Here is an 18,498-nt window from a genome sequence, read left to right on the forward strand (position 1 = left end):
TCCATCTTTGTGCAAAAACAATCCTAGCTGCTACTAAAATATGAATTATTAAGTAATATGTTTTTTTAAAATGTTTATTATTTGAGATACCTAATAGAAAAATTTCTGGAGTCTTCCTAATTTCTTCATGTGCTATTTCTCTTAACCATCTTTCCACCATATTCCAATAGTTCTTCGCTTTAGGGCAAGTCCACCATAAATGATAATATGTGCCTATTTCTTTTTTACACTTCCACCCATTTTAAAGCTACCAAGGTTGTAAAGTAACAATGTAAAGTCAACATCCTGGGCTGGTTATTTTGGGTGGGTGGGGGTTAGGGGGCAGGAAGAGCCCTTCACTCCTCCACTCGAAACAGAATATCCTACGAAAATAGACTAACAATCCTGGGCCTAGAAAGCCTAGAACTACGGCGCCTAAAACACGATTTGAGTATTGCCCACAAGATCATATGCTGCAATGTCCTACCAGTCAATGACTACTTCAGCTTCTACCACAATAACACAAGAGCACACAACAGATTCAAACTTAATACGAACCGTGCCAAACTTGACTGTAAAAAATATGATTTCAAAAATCGAGTTATCAAAGCGTGGAACTCATTACCGGACTCAATTATGTCAACCCCTAACCCCCAACATTTCTCCCTTAGACTCTCCACGATTGACCTTTCAAGGTTCCTAAGAGGCCAGTAAGGGGCGTACATAAGTGCAGTGGTGTGGCTTTCGTCCCCTGTCCAATTGTCTTTCCTTCTTTCACCTATCTTATACCTTTCATATATCCTCTCCTCTAAGTTCACTTTCATCCTCTTTTATATTATCACATGTCTATTTTTCTTCCTATGTATCTGTGTATTGGACAAATGAATAAGTAAATAATAAATAAATAAATAAAATCTACCCCCCCCCCTGCCAGTCAGGTAAACCTCTCAGGTGGGCGGAAGTAGTACTAATAAACAACAACTATACGGCGCATGCGCAAATATTCTTTTTATACTTTCCTGAACAAGATTTCTTTTGCGCATGCCCTTTGGGCCTCCACTTCCGTAAAACATACAAATCAGAGAAGCTGGGGAAGTGGAGAAGTACTGGCAGAGGCGCTCTGACGCGCCATGTTTTATCAGGGGCGATGGAAGGGGTTTGAGGGAAAAGAAGAGGAAGCGACGCAAAAGGGCGGCGCCGCGCCTGCGCGCCTCAGCCCGCTTGAGCCACTGGCGGTTTTTCCAGCCGCCCGGGGAGCGGAGGAACGCGCCTGCGCCTGGGAGGGGACGCGACCAGCGGCGGGGCGGGGGCTGTCGCCGTCGCTGCCGCCGCCGCTGTCAGTTCCGGCTGCCTGACGAGGAGCCGATTCGGCCTCGGCGCCGCCTGAGGAGACTCGGCCTTCGCGCCCCCCGCCCCCCAGCGGCCATGGCCCGGGATTACGACCACCTCTTCAAGCTCCTCATCATCGGCGACAGCGGTGAGGGCGGCGGGAGGCCCCGGACCCAGCTTGGGCTTTCCTGAGGGCGGAGGAGGCCGATGGGAGGCGTGTGAGGGAGGGAGAATGGGAGGGGAGGGCCCTGAGGGGGGGTCATGGGCGGGGGGTGGAGGGGTGTTTTGTGGAGGGGGAGCCCCCCCCCAGTGAGAGGGGGTGGGAAGCAGGGGGAGCCCCCTCAAAGAAGGACCTGGGGTCAGGGAAGGGCTCAGATTAGGAGGAGGGGGAGCAGAAGGATTGTCTTGGGAGGGGGGTATAGGAAAGGGGGTCCCTAGGAAGGAGGAGGGGGACCCCCTCCCTAGAAGGACTTAAGGTAAGGAAGGGGCCTCAGAGTAGGAGGAGGGGGAGCAGGAGGATTTCCTTGGGGGGGTTATAGGAAAGGGGGTCCCTAAGAGGGGGATGGGAAGCAGAGGGAGACACCCCCACAAGAAGGACTTGAGGTCAGGGAGGGGCCTCAGAGTAGGAGAAGGGGGAGCAGGAGGATTGCCTTGGGGGGTTATAGGAAAGGGGGTCCCCTAAAAGGGAGGCGGGGGTGGGAAGCAGGGGGAGCCCCCCCCAAAAAGGACTTGAAGTCAGGGAGGGGTCTTAATAGGAGGAGAGCAGGAGGATGGTCGGGGGGGGGGGTCATAGGAAGGGGGGAAGAGGGACAGAGAAACAGGGGAACACCCCCCCAAGAAGGATTTGAGGTCAAGGAGTGGCCTCATAATTGGAGGAGGGGGAGCAGGAGGATTGCCTTGGGGGGGTTATATGGAAGCAGGTCCCTAGGAGGGAGGAGGGGCAGAGAAGCAGGGGGAGACACTGCCCCTCCAAGAAGGACTTGAGATCAGGGAAGAACCTCAGAATAGGAAGAAGGGGGCAGAATTATTGTCTTGGGGGGGTTATAAGAAGGGGGGTCCCTAGGAGGGAGGTGGGGCAGAGAACCGGGGGAGACCCCCAAAAAGGAGGGAGGAGAAGCAGAGGAGCAGGGGGAGACACTCCCCTCCAAGAAGGACCTGAAGTCCGGGAGCGGCCTCAATTTGAAGAGGGGGAGCAGGAGGTTTGTTTTGGGGGTGTTTTTATAGAAAGGAGGGAGCAGGGTCCCTAGGAAGGAGGGGGGCACAAAAGCAGGGTTGACCCCCAAGAAGGACTTAGGATAAGGGAGGGACTGTCTTGGGGGGTCTTTATAGGAAGGAAAGAGCAGGGTCCCTTGGAGGGAGGAGGGGCAAGGAGGAGGAGGGACAAAGAAGTAGGTGGAGACCCCCTCTAGAAGGACTTGAGGTAAGGGAGGGGCCTCAGAATAGGAGGAGGGGGAGCAGGAGGATTGTCTTTAGGGGAGTGTCTTGATAGGAAGGGGAGAGCAGGACCCCAAGGATGGTGGGGGTAGGAGGGGGAACATCCCCCTGAATATTTGAGAATTAAGGGACAAAGATAGCAACAGCGCTTAAACTTATATTCCACTTATATTCCATAGTGCTTGTACAGCTCTCTTTAAGTGGTTTACAGAATTAGCCTCTTGCCCCCAACAATCTGGGTCCTCATTTGACCCACCTCAGACGGCTGAGTCAACCTTGAGCCGGTGGTGAGATTTGAACTGCTGAACTGCAGCTAGCAGTTAGCTGAAGTAGACTGCAGTGCGGCACCCTAACCACTGCGCCACACTGGAAGGATAAGGGGTGGATGGGAGGGAGATCCTGAAGGGGGCGGAGGGGATTTGGGAAGGGGGATCCAAGCTGGATCTGATCTGCTCTGGGGAGGGAGGGGTCTGGCCTGGAGAAGCTGATGGTGGTTTCCCCTTTCAGTGTTTTTTAATTGTCTGCATTTATTTGTGGTGTGTGGTGTTGTCTTCTTTTAAGGGGGGTGTACAGGGCCAGAACCATGGTTTTCCTTTCCTGGAGAAATGTCTATGAAGGTTCTCAGTCATCCAGATCACAAAGGGGTTATTTTTTTTTTATTCCCCCAAAAGGCAAACTGGACTTTCTTGGGTTTTCCCGGAAGACGTTCTCATCCAAGAATCTCCTTCAGGAGCTGACCTGCGAAAGGAGAACTGAGAAAGCTCCTCCGATGAGAAGCGAAACGTTTTCAAGCAAAAACTCAGAAAGTCCAGTTTGCCTTTGGGGTTTCCTCGATAAAGAATCTGTTTGGGTTGTGAGGCGTGTGTCAATAATAATAATAAGCCAGGATTGACATGCATGTTTATGCAATTCGCATTTTGCAAAGTATGGTCAAATGGGAAGGGAGCGGAAGAATCCGGATTGTTGCCTCTTTAGGCAGGGACACCTGTGATCTGGAAGCCTGGAGAGTCAACTGCCAGTCACTGGTTTTGAGTCTGCATGACATTTATTTATTTATTTTTATCTATTAATCAGATTCCTATGCCGCCTTCCTCGAGACGATATTATTATTATTATTTTAATTTTTTTAATTTTTTTATTAGATTTGTATGCCGCCCCTCTCCGTAGACTCAGGGCGGCTCACAGCACAATAAAACAGTTCATAACAAATCTAATAATTTACAATTTAAAATATTTTTAAAAACCCATTATTAAGCAGACATACATACAAACAAACATACCATACATATCTCAGTTCCCCCATGCCTGACGACAAAGGTGGGTTTTGAGGAGTTTACAAAAGGCAAGGAGGGTAGGGGCAGTTCTAATCTCTGTGGGGAGCTGGTTCCAGAGAGCCGGGGCCGCCACAGAGAAGGCTCTTCCCCTTAACTTAATATATCCCACTTAACTGTGATTGTTGTGTAATTTCCGACTTCATACATGGGACGGGCTGAACCAGCATCTGGCCCCATGGCCTGGATTGACACAGCACTCTAAGACAGTGATGGTGAACCTTTTTTTCCTCGGGTGCCGAAAGAGTATGGGTGCACACTATCACGCATGTGCGAGTACCCACACCCATAATTCAATGCCTGGGGAGAGCGAAAAGAGCTTCCCCCACCCCCTGGAGGCCCTCTGGAGGCTGGAGACATCCTGTTTCCCAACTTCTGGTGGGCCCAGTAGGCTTGTGTTTCACCCTCCCCAGGCTCCAAAGGCTTCCCTGGAGCCAGGGGAGGGTACAAACGCCCTCCCCTATCCCCCCCCGAGGCTCTCTGGAAGCCAAAAACACCCTCCCAGAGCCTCTGTGCAAGCCAAAAATCAGCTGGCCGGCACACACAGGAGCTAGGGCAACAACTTGTGTGCCAGCAGATATGGCTCCATGTGCCACCTGTGGCACCCATGCCATAGGTTCGCCATCAGTGCTCGGAGATAAACGTGGCTTGCTAGTTTTGGTTCAGTTAGTCCCGCGAATGTAGCCAGTGTGAACAACAGTTCTAGAAGGTTTGGGGCTCGGCTTGACATGTTCCTGAACTGGCTGGCTATTTTCTTTCTAGGTTGTTCCGCTTGTGACTTATCCAAGGCCACCTGGCAATCTTGATGGGTGAGCAAGACTTTTATAGGGCACTTTCGATAACCCTGAATCATTTTGCTTAGTACTTATTGATTGAATTTATCCCAGGCTTTCTCCATAGAGAGCAGTGGTATTCACGGATATCTTGTGACCCGATTATAAAGTTCTTGCAACTTCCTTCAGGGGCAGATTAGATTTATACGGCCTCTTAATAAGTTAATAGGTCAGCCAGTGAGATCTATAGCAGGCAGGTTGATTCGAACTATGATCTTTATGATGTTACGTAGTCTTAAGAACGCTGACACGTACAGGTAGCCCATCACAGGGGCCATAAATTTCATTCGTAAAGTGGTGCAGTCATTAAGTGAGGCATCGTGTGATTTTACCATCCTTTTTTCTGCCGTGGTCGTTAAGTGAGACAGGGATCACAACTTGCAACTTCCACACTGGCTTCCCTGTTGACTTTGTTTGTTGGAAGCCAGCTGGGAAGGTAAGTTGACGGTTTCTGCAACTGTCGTAACATAGACAGCGCACATGTCCAAGGAAACCTTTACCTTTTTAAGTGCTGGGTTATATCTTGAACTCCATTATATCCATCATTTCTCTTATAATAATGACTTAACTTCATAGCGAGATATGTACATCTCTTGTACAGTGATACCTTGTCTTACAAACTTAATTGGTTCTGGGACGAGGTTCTTAAGGTGAAAAGTTTGTAAGATGAAACAATGCTTCCCATAGGAATTAATGGAAAAGTGATTAATGCGTGCAAGCCCAAAATTCACACCCTTTTGCCAGCTGAAGCACCCGTTTTTGCACTGCTGGGATTCCCCTGAGACTCCCCTCCATGGGAAACCCCACCTCCGGACCTCTGTGTTTTTGCGATGCTGCGATTTCACTGACGCTCCCCTCACTTTGAAACCCCACCTCCGGACTTCCGTTGCAAGTGAAGTGCCCATTTTTGTGCTGCTGGATTCCCCTGCTGGGATTCCCCTGCAGCATCACAAAAACCTGGAAGTTTGGAGGTGGGGTTTCCCATGGAGGGGAGCCTCAGAGGAATCCCAGCAGCGCAAAAACGGGTGCTTCGCTGGCAACAGAAGTCCGGAGGCGGGGCATCCCAGCGGCGGTGGTGGGTTTGTAAGGCGGAAAATAGTTTGCAAGAAGAGGCAAAAAAATCTTAAACCCTGGGTTTGTATCTCGAAAAGTTTGTATGACGAGGCGTTTGTAAGACGAGGTATCACTGTATATTTACAATGGGTCAATTTTGGTTGCTCAGCCAAAAGTCATGAATTGTGTAAGTCATTTGTCTCCAGATGTCCAGGAACCTCAACACCTAGCATGTCTATGTTGACTTGGGTGACCACCAACTTTGGATGGTCAACGAACTGTTGTAAGTCAAGGTCTACATTTATCACCCAAGAATCTGCTACTATGATCAAAGAGATACTAAAATGTCTAGATTCTAAGAATCTGAAACAGTTCTTGGATGCTCTGTTTTTCTGGTTTTTTCTGGGTTTTTTAAAATTATTATTAATATTATATTGATGGTCTTTGACTGTAATCAAGATCTGTACATTGATTTAATTTCTAGGCCCCAGGGTGGGAGGGTGATAAAGCAGTAATTGTTAAATTGATTGTCCTAGTCAAAGAGGAGAATATATTTGGTTTTTATGTGGATATATCACTTCTGGATTTTGTGCTTCTGATGAAATAATAAATAAAACTGGCTTTGGCTTTGCCAGACAGATTTGTGGTTCTAGAAATGGCTAGTTATATACTAATGTGTAAAAGTAAAAAGTTGAGGTTGTAATGTAATGTTACCTTGCACTGTGCTACAGTCTGAAGTCAACCGTTTTTTCTTCTTTCCTTTGTAGGTCATATTTTCTATCTCCCCCCCCCCCCCCTTAATTTCCTATTTTTTCTTTCTATTTTATACATTGACAAAACAATAAAAGCTATAGAAAAAATGGAAAAGGCTTAGATGCACGTTGCCTTGAAGTCCCAGAAAGAAAGAGTTGGATGTATATGTAATAAGTTACTGTGGATTAATGACAAATTGCTGTGAAGAACTTCAGAGATCATTCTTAGAGGCTGGATAAAAAAGAAAGATAAAAGATCTTTCAAAAATATGTTTATTTTGATCGCCCAGCCACTAAACATCTATTCAAGAGGTTTAGGTATACTGTATGTCATTATCCCTTCAGCCCTCTACAGAGTACATAATGGAAGGGCTACCCTCAGCCACAGACAGCTTGTAATATAATTTTTGTTTAAGGACCATTCTTTTATTTAATAATAACAACAGCACTTCATGGCACCGGACCAGAATATCTCCGTGACTGCCTTCTGCCGCACGAATCCCAGTGACCAGTTAGGTCCCACAGAGTTGGCCTTCTCCAGGTCCCGTCAACTAAACAATGTGGTTTGGCGGGACCCAGGGGAAGAGCCTTCTCTGTGGCGGCCCCGACCCTTTGGAACCAACTCCCCCCAGATATCAGAGTTGCCCCCACCCTCCTTGCCTTTCGTAAGCTCCTTAAAACCCACCTCTGTCGTCAGGCATGGGGGAATTGAGACTTTCCCTCCCCCTAGGCTTATAAAATGTATGCATGGTATGTTAGTATGTATGATTAGTTTCTAAATTGGGGTTTTAAATTAACTTAAATATTAGATTTGTTTACATTGTATTATTATTGCTGTGAGCCGCCCCGAGTCTGCGGAGAGGGGCGGCATACAAATCTGATTAATAAATAAATAAATAATAATAAATTAACAGAGTTGGAAGGGACCTTGGAGGTCTTCTAGTCCAACCCCCTGCTTAGTCAGGAAACCCCACACTACTTCAGACAAATAGTTATCCAATATCTGCTTAAAACTGTCCAATGTTGGGGCATTCACATGTTTAAAACGTTCACATATTTTAAAGGAGTTAAGGAGAGGCAACGATAACCAGAAGTGCATACAGACTTACTTATAATTGGGGTTAATGTGAAATAATTTCTACCCAGTCCTTCTGAATAGGAGTAACATCTGAAAAGGAAAACCGAAAGAGGATTGAGTTTTGATCTCCCAACCAGGCAACACAATCACAATTCATCCAAGGAGACTTTGGATTATAGGAGCCTATTAGTGGAAGGGAGATTTATAAACACAGAGAGTGCGGTGTGTAACAAGATTCGTTGCACTTTGAATTCCCGTACTGGATGGACATCTTGAATGACGAGTCCTTTTGATCAAAGGACAGTTGTAGGGATATGAGGCAAACCTTGAAATCTGGGTGTTTAGGTTTGTAGGTCAGGCGACAAGAGTTTCGTCTTAATTTTGTGTTAATTAAAAGCCCTTCTCCGAAATTCCCACATCTGACTGTTGTGAAGAATGATTCATCCTCCTCTTTTTCCCCCTTTTGTCTCTAGCTTAGTTGTAGACCCAAGAATCTTTCTTTCTTTTTTGAATGGTGTACGCTTCACAAAAGTTTCTAGAAAGCAAAAAAAAAGTTTTGTGTTTACAGAGGTGTGAGCTAGAAACCCAAGCTTCGGTCCTCACCTTGCCTACAGTTTTGTTTAATTGCATATTATTATTTCCTGATTACAGTACTGGTCTTTTCTGCAATATAGCCGTAATTCTGTAATTATAAGATGATTATAAGGCCATTGAAATATAAAAAGGGTTTGTAATAATCCCTTGTAATTGCTGCAGCAATTGGCCTGCCGTATTAGTCTATAAGATTATTGTTAAATCCGTTGCCATATATAATCTGCCCTGAACGTTTTGTGATATAAGTAGTCCTCATTTGTGACTACTTATATCATAAAAACGTTCAGGGCAGATTATAGGGCGCTGGCCTTAAAATAATCTTAAACTACTGCAGTAGGTTAATCGTTACAGAAATTACTGCAATTACGTTTTGTGATACAAGTACAAAAAGATATTGACAAAATTGAACGGGTCCAAAGACGGGCTACAAGAATGGTGGAAGGTCTGAAGCATAAAATGTATCAGGAAAGACTTAATGAACTCAATCTGTATAGTCTGGAGGACAGAAGGAAAAGGGGGGACATGATCGAAACATTTAAATATGTTAAAGGGTTAAATAAGGTCCAGGAGGGAAGTGTTTTTAATAGGAAAGTGAACACAAGGACAAGGGGGCACAATCTGAAGTTAGTTGGGGGAAAGATCAAAAGCAACATGAGAAAATATTATTTTACTGAAAGAGTAGTAGATCCTTGGAACAAACTTCCAGCAGACGTGGTAGATAAATCCACAGTAACTGAATGTAAACATGCCTGGGATAAACATAGATCCACCCTAAGATAAAATACAGAAAATAGTATAAGGGCAGACTAGATGGACCAGGAGGTCTTTTTCTGCCGTCAGACTTCTATGTTTCTATGTTTCTAAGTAGTTGCAATTGAGGACTACTTATATCACAAAACATTCAGACTGCAATTCATATTGCAATGGATTTACAATGGAGCAGAATTCCCATTTCAAATGTCTCACTTAGCAACAGAAATTTGGGACTCAAAGATACATTGCTCAAAAAAATAAAGGGAACACCTAAACAACAGAATATAACTCCAAGGAAATCAAACTTCTGTGAAATCAAACTGTCCACTTAGGAAGCAACACTGATGGACAATCCATTTCACCTGCTGTTGTGCAAATGGAATAGAAACATAGAAGACTGACCGCAGAAAAAGACCTCATGATCCATCTAGTCTGCCCTTATACTATTTTCTGTATTTTATCTTAGGATGGATCTATGTTTATCCCAGGCAAATTTTAAATTCAGTTACTGTGGATTTATCTACCGCGTCTGCTGGAAGTTTGTTCCAAGGATCTACTACTCTTTCAGTAAAATAATATTTTCTCATGTTGCTTTTGATCTTTCCCCCAACTAACTTCAGATTGCGTCCCCTTGTTCTTGTGTTCACTTTCCTATTAAAGACACTTTCCTCCTGGACCTTATTTAACCCTTTAACATATTTAAATGTTTCGATCATGTCCCCCCTTTTCCTTCTGTCCTCCAGACTATACAGATTGAGTTCATGAAGTCTTTCCTGATACGTTTTATGCTTAAGACCTTCCACCATTCTTGAGCATAAAACGTATCAGGAAAGACTTAATGAACTCAATCTGTATAGTTGTGCAAATGAAATAGTTGTGCAAATGAAATATTCAATGGGAATATTTCATTCATTCAGATCTAGGATGTGTTATTTGAGTATTCCCTTTATTTTTTCTGAGCAGTATACTTTGTTTAAAAGAAAAAAATATTGACATTTGAACTGGGAGTTACTTTCGTCTTACTAAAACTAAACTGATTATTAAATACTTATCCACATATTGGATTTAATGAAATTGAAAGTGCAAAGCAATAAAGAGGAAAGGGTGCAGCACTTGGGACCTTTGCTTTTGCTGATTAAAAAAAGAAAAAAAACCAGAATAAAGAAGGAAGAGAGGTGGTTAAACTCCCGATTTTTTTCCTTGGGATTTTGGTTGGATTGCAGAAATGATAACAAGGGGAAACACGAAATGGATACTTCAGGATATGAAAGACCTTATAAGGGCAGACTAGATCAGTGTTTTTCAACCAGTGTGCCGTGGCACATTAGTGTGCCGCGAGACATGGTCAGGTGTGCCGCAAAGCTCAGCAAGAGAGAGAAAGAAAGCGAGAGAAAGAAAGCAAGAGAGAAAGAGAGAGAGAAAGAAAGCAAGAGAGAGAGAAAGAAAGCAAGAGAGAGAGAGAAAGCGAGAGAAAGAAAGCAAGAGAGAAAGAGAGAGAGAAAGAGAGAGAGAAATAGAGAGAGAAAGAAAGCAAGAGAGAGAGAAAGAAAGCAAGAGAGAGAGAAAGAAAGCAAGAGAGAGAAAGAAAGCGAGAGAAAGAAAGCAAGAGAGAAAGAGAGAGAGAAAGAGAAATAGAGAGAGAAAGAAAGAAAGAGAGAGAGAAAGAAAGCAAGAGAGAAAGAAAGAAAGCAAGAGAGAGAGAAAGCAAGAGAGAGAGAGAAAGAAAGAGAGAGAGAAAAAGAAAGAGAGAGAGAGAGAAAGAAAGCAAGAGAGAGAAAGAGAGGCTGGGAAGGAGGGAGAGATAGAAAGAGAGCAAAAAGGAGAGGAAGGAAGAGAGAAAGAAAGAGGGATGGACAGAGAGGGGAAGGAAGGAAGAGAGAGAAAGAGGGAGAGAAATAGAGCGAAAGGGAGGAAGAGAGAGAGATAATTTTTTTTGTCCAAACTTTTTTTAGCCCCCCCCCCACTCCCCTCCATGATTTTATATATGTAAAAAATGTGCCGCAGCTCAAAAAAGATTGAAAATCACTGGACTAGATGGATCATGAGGTCTTTTTCTGCCATCAGTCTTCTATGTTTCTATTTTTCTATAAATGAACAGCCTATGGGAATGATGCGTCCTCATTTTACCCACCTCGGAAGGCTGAGTCAACCCTGAGCCGGTGATGAGATTTGAACCGCTGACCTGCAGATCTAGCAGTCAGCTTTAGCGGCCTGCAGTACTGCACCCTACCCATTGCGCCACCTCGGCTCATAAATAAATAAAATAAAGGCTGTATATACAATTTTTTTAAATAAAAAAAACACCTTCAGAATGACCAAAATTTAAAGCTGGCTTCCCTGATCTCCTTAGGGGCACAGTAGTGTAATTATTATTATTATTATTATTATTATTATTATTATTATTATTATTATTATTATTATTATTATTTATTGGATTTGTATGCCACCCCTCTCCGCAGATTCGGGGCGGCTAACAACAGCAGTAAAACAGTACAACAAAATCCAATACTAAAAAAACCAGTTAAAAACCCATTATATAAAAACCAATCATACATACAAACATACCATACATAAAATTGTGAAGGCCTAGGGGGAAAGTGTATCTCAGTTCCCCCATGCCTGGCGGCAGAGGTGGGTTTTAAGCAGCTTACGAAAGGCAAGGAGGGTGGGGGCAATTCTAATCTCTGGGGGGAGTTGGTTCCAGAGGTTCGGGGCGGTCACAGAGAAGGCTCTTCCTCTGGGTCCCGCCAAGCGACATTGTTTGGTTGACGGGACCCGGACCTGTGGGACCTAACTATAAATATAACAGCCAGTTCTGTAGCAAGATCCCAGGCTCATTACAGATTTATGAAAGCCTGATTTAAAGTGAATGTTCTCCCTCTATATGCATGATCATGCAAGCCGTCCCCCTTTTTCTCTTGGTCCCTGTCAATCTTTACGGTGACTCACTTTAGACGAGCAGATGGATGTCGTTCGCTTGCCAGCTCAGCAGAACTTGGAAAGTCCTGCTTGTAGCCCAGGCAGGATGCTGAGGTTGCACCTTTTGCTCAAGATGGAGATAGTGAGCATTGCAGGTGGAGGTGCACCACAGGTAGCCCCTCAATTTATGACAAATTTGTATTATCGCATGAGACAGTTGTTAAGCAGGTTCTGCCCCGTATTGCATCCGGGGGGAATTCTGGGAGTTGAAGTCCCGCCCGTCTTAAAGTTGCTGACGTCGAGAAGCCACCTTTGCCGTCAGGCATGGGGCAACTGAGATATTCTTTCCCCCTAGGCCTTTGCAATTTACACATGGTATGTTTGTATGTATGTTTGGTTTTATAATAAGGTTTTTTTTTTAGTTATTTTAGTACTGGATTGGATTGTTACATGCTGTTTTTACCATTGTTGTTAGCCGCCCCGAGTCTACGGAGAGAGGCAGCATACAAATCCAATAAATAAATAAATAAGCACCCATCTAAGCCGAGAAGGGTTTAGGGGTCGTGATTCCTGACCGTCTCAAAATGGGTGAACCGTGCGGTCAGGCGGTAGGGAAAGCAAGTAGAATGCTTGGCTGCATAGCTAGAGGTATCACAAGCAGGAAGAGGGAGATTGTGATCCCGCCGTATAGAGCCCTGGTGAGACCCCATTTGGAATAATACTGTGTCCAGTTCTGGAGACCTCACCTACAAAAATAGATGGATCAAATGGAACGGGTCCAAAGACGGGCTACAAAAATGGTGGAAGGTCTTCAGCAGCAAACTTATCAGGAAAGACTTCATGCACTCAATCTGTATAGTCTGGAGGACAAAAGGGAAAGGGGGGACACGAATCCCAGCGACCGATTAGGTCCCACAGAGTGGGCCTTCTCCGCGTCCCGTCAACTAAACAATGTCGGTTGGCGGGCCTCAGGGGAAGAGCCTTCTCTGTGACGGCCCCGACTCTCTGGAACCAGCTCCCCCCAGAGATTAGAACTGCCCCTACCCTCCTTGCCTTTCGTAAACTCCTTAAAGCCCACCTTTGTCGTCAGGCATGGGGGAACTGAGATAGCTACCCCGGGCCTATGCAATTTATGTATGGTATGTTTGTATGTGTGTCTGCTTAATAATGGGGTTTTAAAAAATATTTTAAATTGTAAATTATTAGATTTGTTATGAACTGTTTTATTGTGTTGTGAGCCGCCCCGAGTCTACGGAAAGGGGCGGCATACAAATCAAATCAAATCAAATCAAATAAATAAATAAATAAATAAATAAATAAATAAATAAATTGAAACATTTAAATATGTTAAATGGTTATATAAGGTTCAGGAGGGAAGTGTCTTTAATAGGAAATTGAGCACAAGAACAAGAGGGCACGTTAGTTGGGGGGAAAGATCAGAAGCAACGTGAGAAAATATTATTTGACGGAAAGAGTAGTGGATGCTTGGAACAAACTTCCCGCAGAGGAGGTTGGTCAATCCACAGTCACTGAATGTAAACATGCCTGGGATAAACATAGATCCATCCTAAGATAAAATGCAGGAAATAGTATAAGGGCAGACTAGATGGACCAGCAGGTCTTTTTCTGCCGTCAATCTTCTATGTTTCTAGTGTTTATTTTTTTGTGTGTCAACCCTGGAGTTTGTGTGGTTTGCAAGCCATTGTGGCTGAAGGTTGCGCGTGAGCCTGAACGCAATTGTATTTTTCGCCCTTGCCGTTTGTGACCCGTGCAACCACACCCAGAACCTTCTCGCATCTTTGGGTGCCTTTCATCGCCATGCTGGGGAGGTTGAGCGCGGCTTGTGTTTCGGCAGAAACGGAGGCTCTTGGAGGAGGAAGAGGAAGTGGTGGCTACATCCTGTTCTGTATACGTCCTTTGTCTCTCTAAGACACCAAGGAAAAACATCCCTCTCGGCCTTGAAATTCTCCTCCTGGGGCTTCTTCCATCACACGTAAAACACTTCGGAAATCACCAATGTAAGAATGAAAGGGGAATGGATAGAATTAGAATAGAGATTAGGATAGAATATAGAATATAGAAAATGAATAGAACAGAATAGAATATAGAAAATGAATAGAATAGAGGCGAGGGGAAGGGAGAAGAGAAGAATGAAGAATAGAATATGGAAAATGAATAGAATAAAACAGAATAGAATATAGAAAGTGAATAGAATAGTATATAGAAATGAATAGAATAGTATATAGAAATGAATAGAATAGAATAGAGGGGAGGAGAGGGGAGAAGAGAAGAATGAAGAATAGAATATAGAATATGAATAGAATAAAACAGAATAGAATATAGAAAATGAGTTGAATAGTATATAGAAATGAATAAAATAGAGGGGAGGGGAGGAGAGGGGAGAAGAGAAGAATGAAGAATAGAATATGGAAAATGAATAGAATAAAACAGAATAGAATATAGAAAATGAGTAGAATAGTATACTGTATAGAAATGAATAGAATGGAGGGGAGGAGAGGAGAGGGGAGGAGAGAAGAATAGAATTTGGAAAATGAATAGAATAAAACAGAATAAAATATAGAAAGTGAATAGAATAGAAGGAGGTGTGGAGAGAAGAGAAGAATCGAGAAGAAGAGAATATGGAAAATGAATAGAATAAAACAAAATAGAATATAGAAATATATTCTATATATTTAAATATATACAGTACTGGGCTATAGCAGGGGCTTGGAAGGGTCTCCCAATAGAAATTAGAAGGGGGCTGACTTCAAAACTGAACTACCATAAATGGAGACTCTCCCAGATGACTTTCGGTTGTACTAAATATTAATGGCTGCTGGACTTACATTGCACCATGCTGGAGATTTACAGTCCGTTATGTGTCTTAATTTTATATCGATTTTTGGTGTGAACTGCCATGAGTCCTCTGGGATTGGAGCAGGATATCAGTATAATAAATAAAATAAATGATTTTCTCCCCCCCCCCCCCTTTTACTTGGGGCCGAGGCATCCCCAGAGGGAAGCTCACTTTCACAGTGTTCAAAAATACGACTAATATTGTGTGTGTTTTAAAGGTGCCCGTATCCAACTTGCCATGTTATGACTACTGTGTTTCCCTGAAAATAAGACCCAACCGGAGCATAAGCCCTAGCATGATTTTTTTCCCAGGATGCTTGTAATGTAAGCCCTACCCCCCCAAAATAAGCCCCCCTTAAGATTGTCAGCTGGATGGACGCATTTAATACAGTATTTCCCCCAAAAATAAGATGTAACTGGAAAATAAGCCCTAGTGCATCTTTTGGAGCAAAAATTAATATAAGACCCAGTCTTATTTTTAGGGGAAGCATGGGTGGATGGATGGATGGATGGATGGATGGATGGATGGATGGATGGATGGATGGATGGATAGATAGATAGATAGATAGATAGATAGATAGATAGATAGATAGATAGATACAGATAGAAACATAGAAAATTGACGGCAGAAAAAGACCTTTCTACTTGCCCTTATACTGTACGATTTCTATCTTAGGATGGATATATGTTTATCCCAGGCATGTTTAAATTCAGTTCCTGTGGATTTACCAACCACGTCTGCTGGAAGTTTGTTCCAAGCATCCACTACTCTTTCAGTAAAATAATATTTTCTCACGTTACTTCTAATCTTTCCCCCAACTAACCTCAGATTGTGCCCCCTTGTTCCTGTTCTTTTCTAGTGAAAAGGAAAGATAGATGGATAGATGGATGGATAGATAGATGGATGGATGGATAGCTAGATATTATTATATTATTATTTTTAGGGGAAACACGAATAGCACAGTAAACAAGCAAAGCTTAGCTTTTTTTCTTCTTTCCTTTTCTCACGCAGGTGTCGGCAAGAGCAGTTTGCTGCTACGTTTTGCAGACAACACTTTCTCAGGTAAGGGGGGGCCTTGGTCCTTCCGGTATCCCGTGATCACGAGATCCCCTCTTGCAACCTTCTGACGAGCCAAGTTGACGTGGAAACCGGATTCTTAGCAGCCATATTCCTAATTTAACACCTCCCATGATTCGATATATGTGTATGTATCTAAGCAAAAAAAAGGGGGTGTTTTTGCCCTCCCCAACCCCTAAGATCACTCCACAGGCCTCCCAAACCCTCTGCATGCCCCATTTTTGCAAAAAAACAGGACATGCAGAGGGTTTGGTGTGTGTGTGTGTTTGTGTTTGTGCATAGTATCTCCTTGCACAACATAATGGTAGCTTTGTGTGGGCCCTCCACCAAACAATGTCGCTTGGCGGGACCCAGAGGAAGAGCCTTCTCTGTGGCGGCCCCGACCCTCTGGAACCAACTCCCCCCAGAGATTAGAATTGCCCCCACCCTCCCTGCCTTTCGTAAACTGCTTAAAACCGACCTCTGCCGCCAGGCATGGGGGAACTGAGATACACTCTCCCCCTAGGCTTTACAATCTTATGCATGGCATGTTTGTATGTATGATTGGGGTTTTTTTTATATATATAATGGGTTTTTAACTTTTTTTTTAGTATTGGATTTTGTTATTTACTGTTTACTGCTGTTGTTAGCCGCCCCGAGTCTGCGGAGAGGGGCGGCATACAAATCCAAATCATAAATAAATAAATAAATTTGCCTTTTAATTGAATTTCATCTGATCAGTTTGGGGGCTGTTTATTTTTTACGATCAGGGTAAAATTAAACATCTCCCTTCCCTGTAAAAATGCTTTATAGTCTGAGAAGGGACACATTGCCCCCCCTTAAAAAAAAAAAAATGAGAGTTTTGGGCTTTTTAAAAAATAGATTCAAGAGGCTAGTTGGAAGGAAACAGTAGGAGGTCAAGAATATTTTCCCGTAGATCATTTGGCAGAAGAAAAAAAGGATTCGTAGTCAACGTTGCCCCATTCAGAAGCAGCCAGCTGTGTGTAATTGGCTTGTTCATACCCCCACAATTTCTGTGCTGTCTTTCACTCCCCACACAGGCAGTTACATTACCACAATTGGGGTCGACTTCAAAATTCGGACCGTCGAAATCAACGGGGAAAAAGTCAAGCTACAGATCTGGGACACCGCGGGACAGGAGCGCTTTCGGACGATCACGTCAACGTAAGTCTCGTTTTTATTTTTTTTAAATCAATCAAAAACCCATCTGATAACTGGATTTCGTCATGGATAACTGGTTCCGATGAGATTAAAGATGACCGGTTCCTTCTTCCCAGCGGCTGTTTCAAACTTCCCCTCCGCCCTGTTTGCCTCGCGAGCCAGATTGTGATCCGCAGAAGGAGACAAAATTATGAAAAGTCCACATGGAGTTTTGGTGGTTTTGGTCTTCATAGAATACAGTGGTATCTTGGTACCCCTGATGAATCGGTTCCCGGAGGCGTGATGGGTTTAAAAAATGGGTACCGAACAATTTCCCCCCAGAAAGAATGACGTAGGGAGTCACAAGGTGGATCAATTCTAGCAACCACCAGGAGATTGGAGTTAAGAGTCCTGGCTAGGTAGGGAAGCCGGCTGGGTGACTTTTGGCCAATCACCAGGAGATGGTGAGTTCTGGTTCTGCCCCAGGCCGAAGAGTCGACTGGTTGACTTTGGATCAGTCACACTGCTCAGTCCAGCCTACCTCATAGGGATGCTGGAAAAGAAAAGGGGAAATATATATTCTGCTCCTCTCCCCTTCCCTCTCCCCCCCTCTCTCTCCCTCTCTGGCTCTCTCCTCCTCCCTCTCCCATTGTCTCTCCTTCCCATCCCTCTCTCTCTTCTCCCTTTCTCCCTCTCCTTCCTTCCTTCCCTCTCTCTCTCTCCCTGTGTCTCTCCCCCTCTCTTCATCCCTCCCTCTCTCTCCTCTCCCCATCTATCTCCCTCCTTCTCCCCTTCCTTCTTCTCCCTCACTCTCTCCCTCCTCCCCCTCCCTCCCTCTTTTTCTCTTCCTCTCCCTCCCTTTCTTTCTTCCTCTCTCTCCCTCTCCTCCCTCCTTACCTTCCCTCCTTCTCTCTCTCCCTCCTCCCTCTCCCTCCCTTTCTCTCTCCCTCCCTTTCTCTCTTCCTCTCCCTCCCCGTCCCTCCCTCTCTCTCTATGGAAATAATATGCCTATTATTCATTGACTGACTGCGTTAAACTTTATACACTGCTCCAAAAAAAATAAAGGGAACTTAAACAACACAATGTAACTCCAGATAAATCAAACTTCTGTGAAATCAAACTGTCCACTTGGGAAGCAACACTGATTGACAATCAATTTCATTCATTTAGATCTAGGATGTGTTATTTGAGTGGGTTTTTTTATTTATTTATCTATCTATCTATCTATCTATCTATCTATCTATCTATCTATCTATCTATCTATCTATCTATCTATCTGAGCAGTATATTTTGCATGGCTCTGCAGTGAGGCTGGAGGCTTCCTCGAAGGGCCTTCTATAAGCCTTCAACCCCCACAGAGCCGTAGTTT

General features: G+C 44.0%; 1 protein-coding gene across 2 annotated transcripts in view; it reads left to right on the forward strand.

The window, feature by feature from the left end:
• Positions 1 to 1,056: 1,056 nt before the first annotated feature.
• Positions 1,057 to 18,498, forward strand: part of RAB35 (RAB35, member RAS oncogene family) — a 37,243-nt gene continuing 19,801 nt past the window's right edge. The window contains exons 1-3 of one of the 2 annotated variants that reach the window (XM_070762993.1): positions 1,057 to 1,456; positions 15,924 to 15,974; positions 17,030 to 17,153. In XM_070762993.1, the coding sequence (XP_070619094.1) occupies positions 1,405 to 1,456; positions 15,924 to 15,974; positions 17,030 to 17,153 (227 nt within the window). In that variant the 5' untranslated portion in view covers positions 1,057 to 1,404. The remainder of the gene's footprint in view (positions 1,457 to 15,923; positions 15,975 to 17,029; positions 17,154 to 18,498) is intronic. The other variant, XM_070762995.1, reaches the window with a different exon arrangement.

This window comes from Erythrolamprus reginae, chromosome 10, assembly GCF_031021105.1.
Source record: "Erythrolamprus reginae isolate rEryReg1 chromosome 10, rEryReg1.hap1, whole genome shotgun sequence".
Taxonomy (NCBI): Eukaryota; Metazoa; Chordata; class Lepidosauria; order Squamata; family Dipsadidae; genus Erythrolamprus; species Erythrolamprus reginae.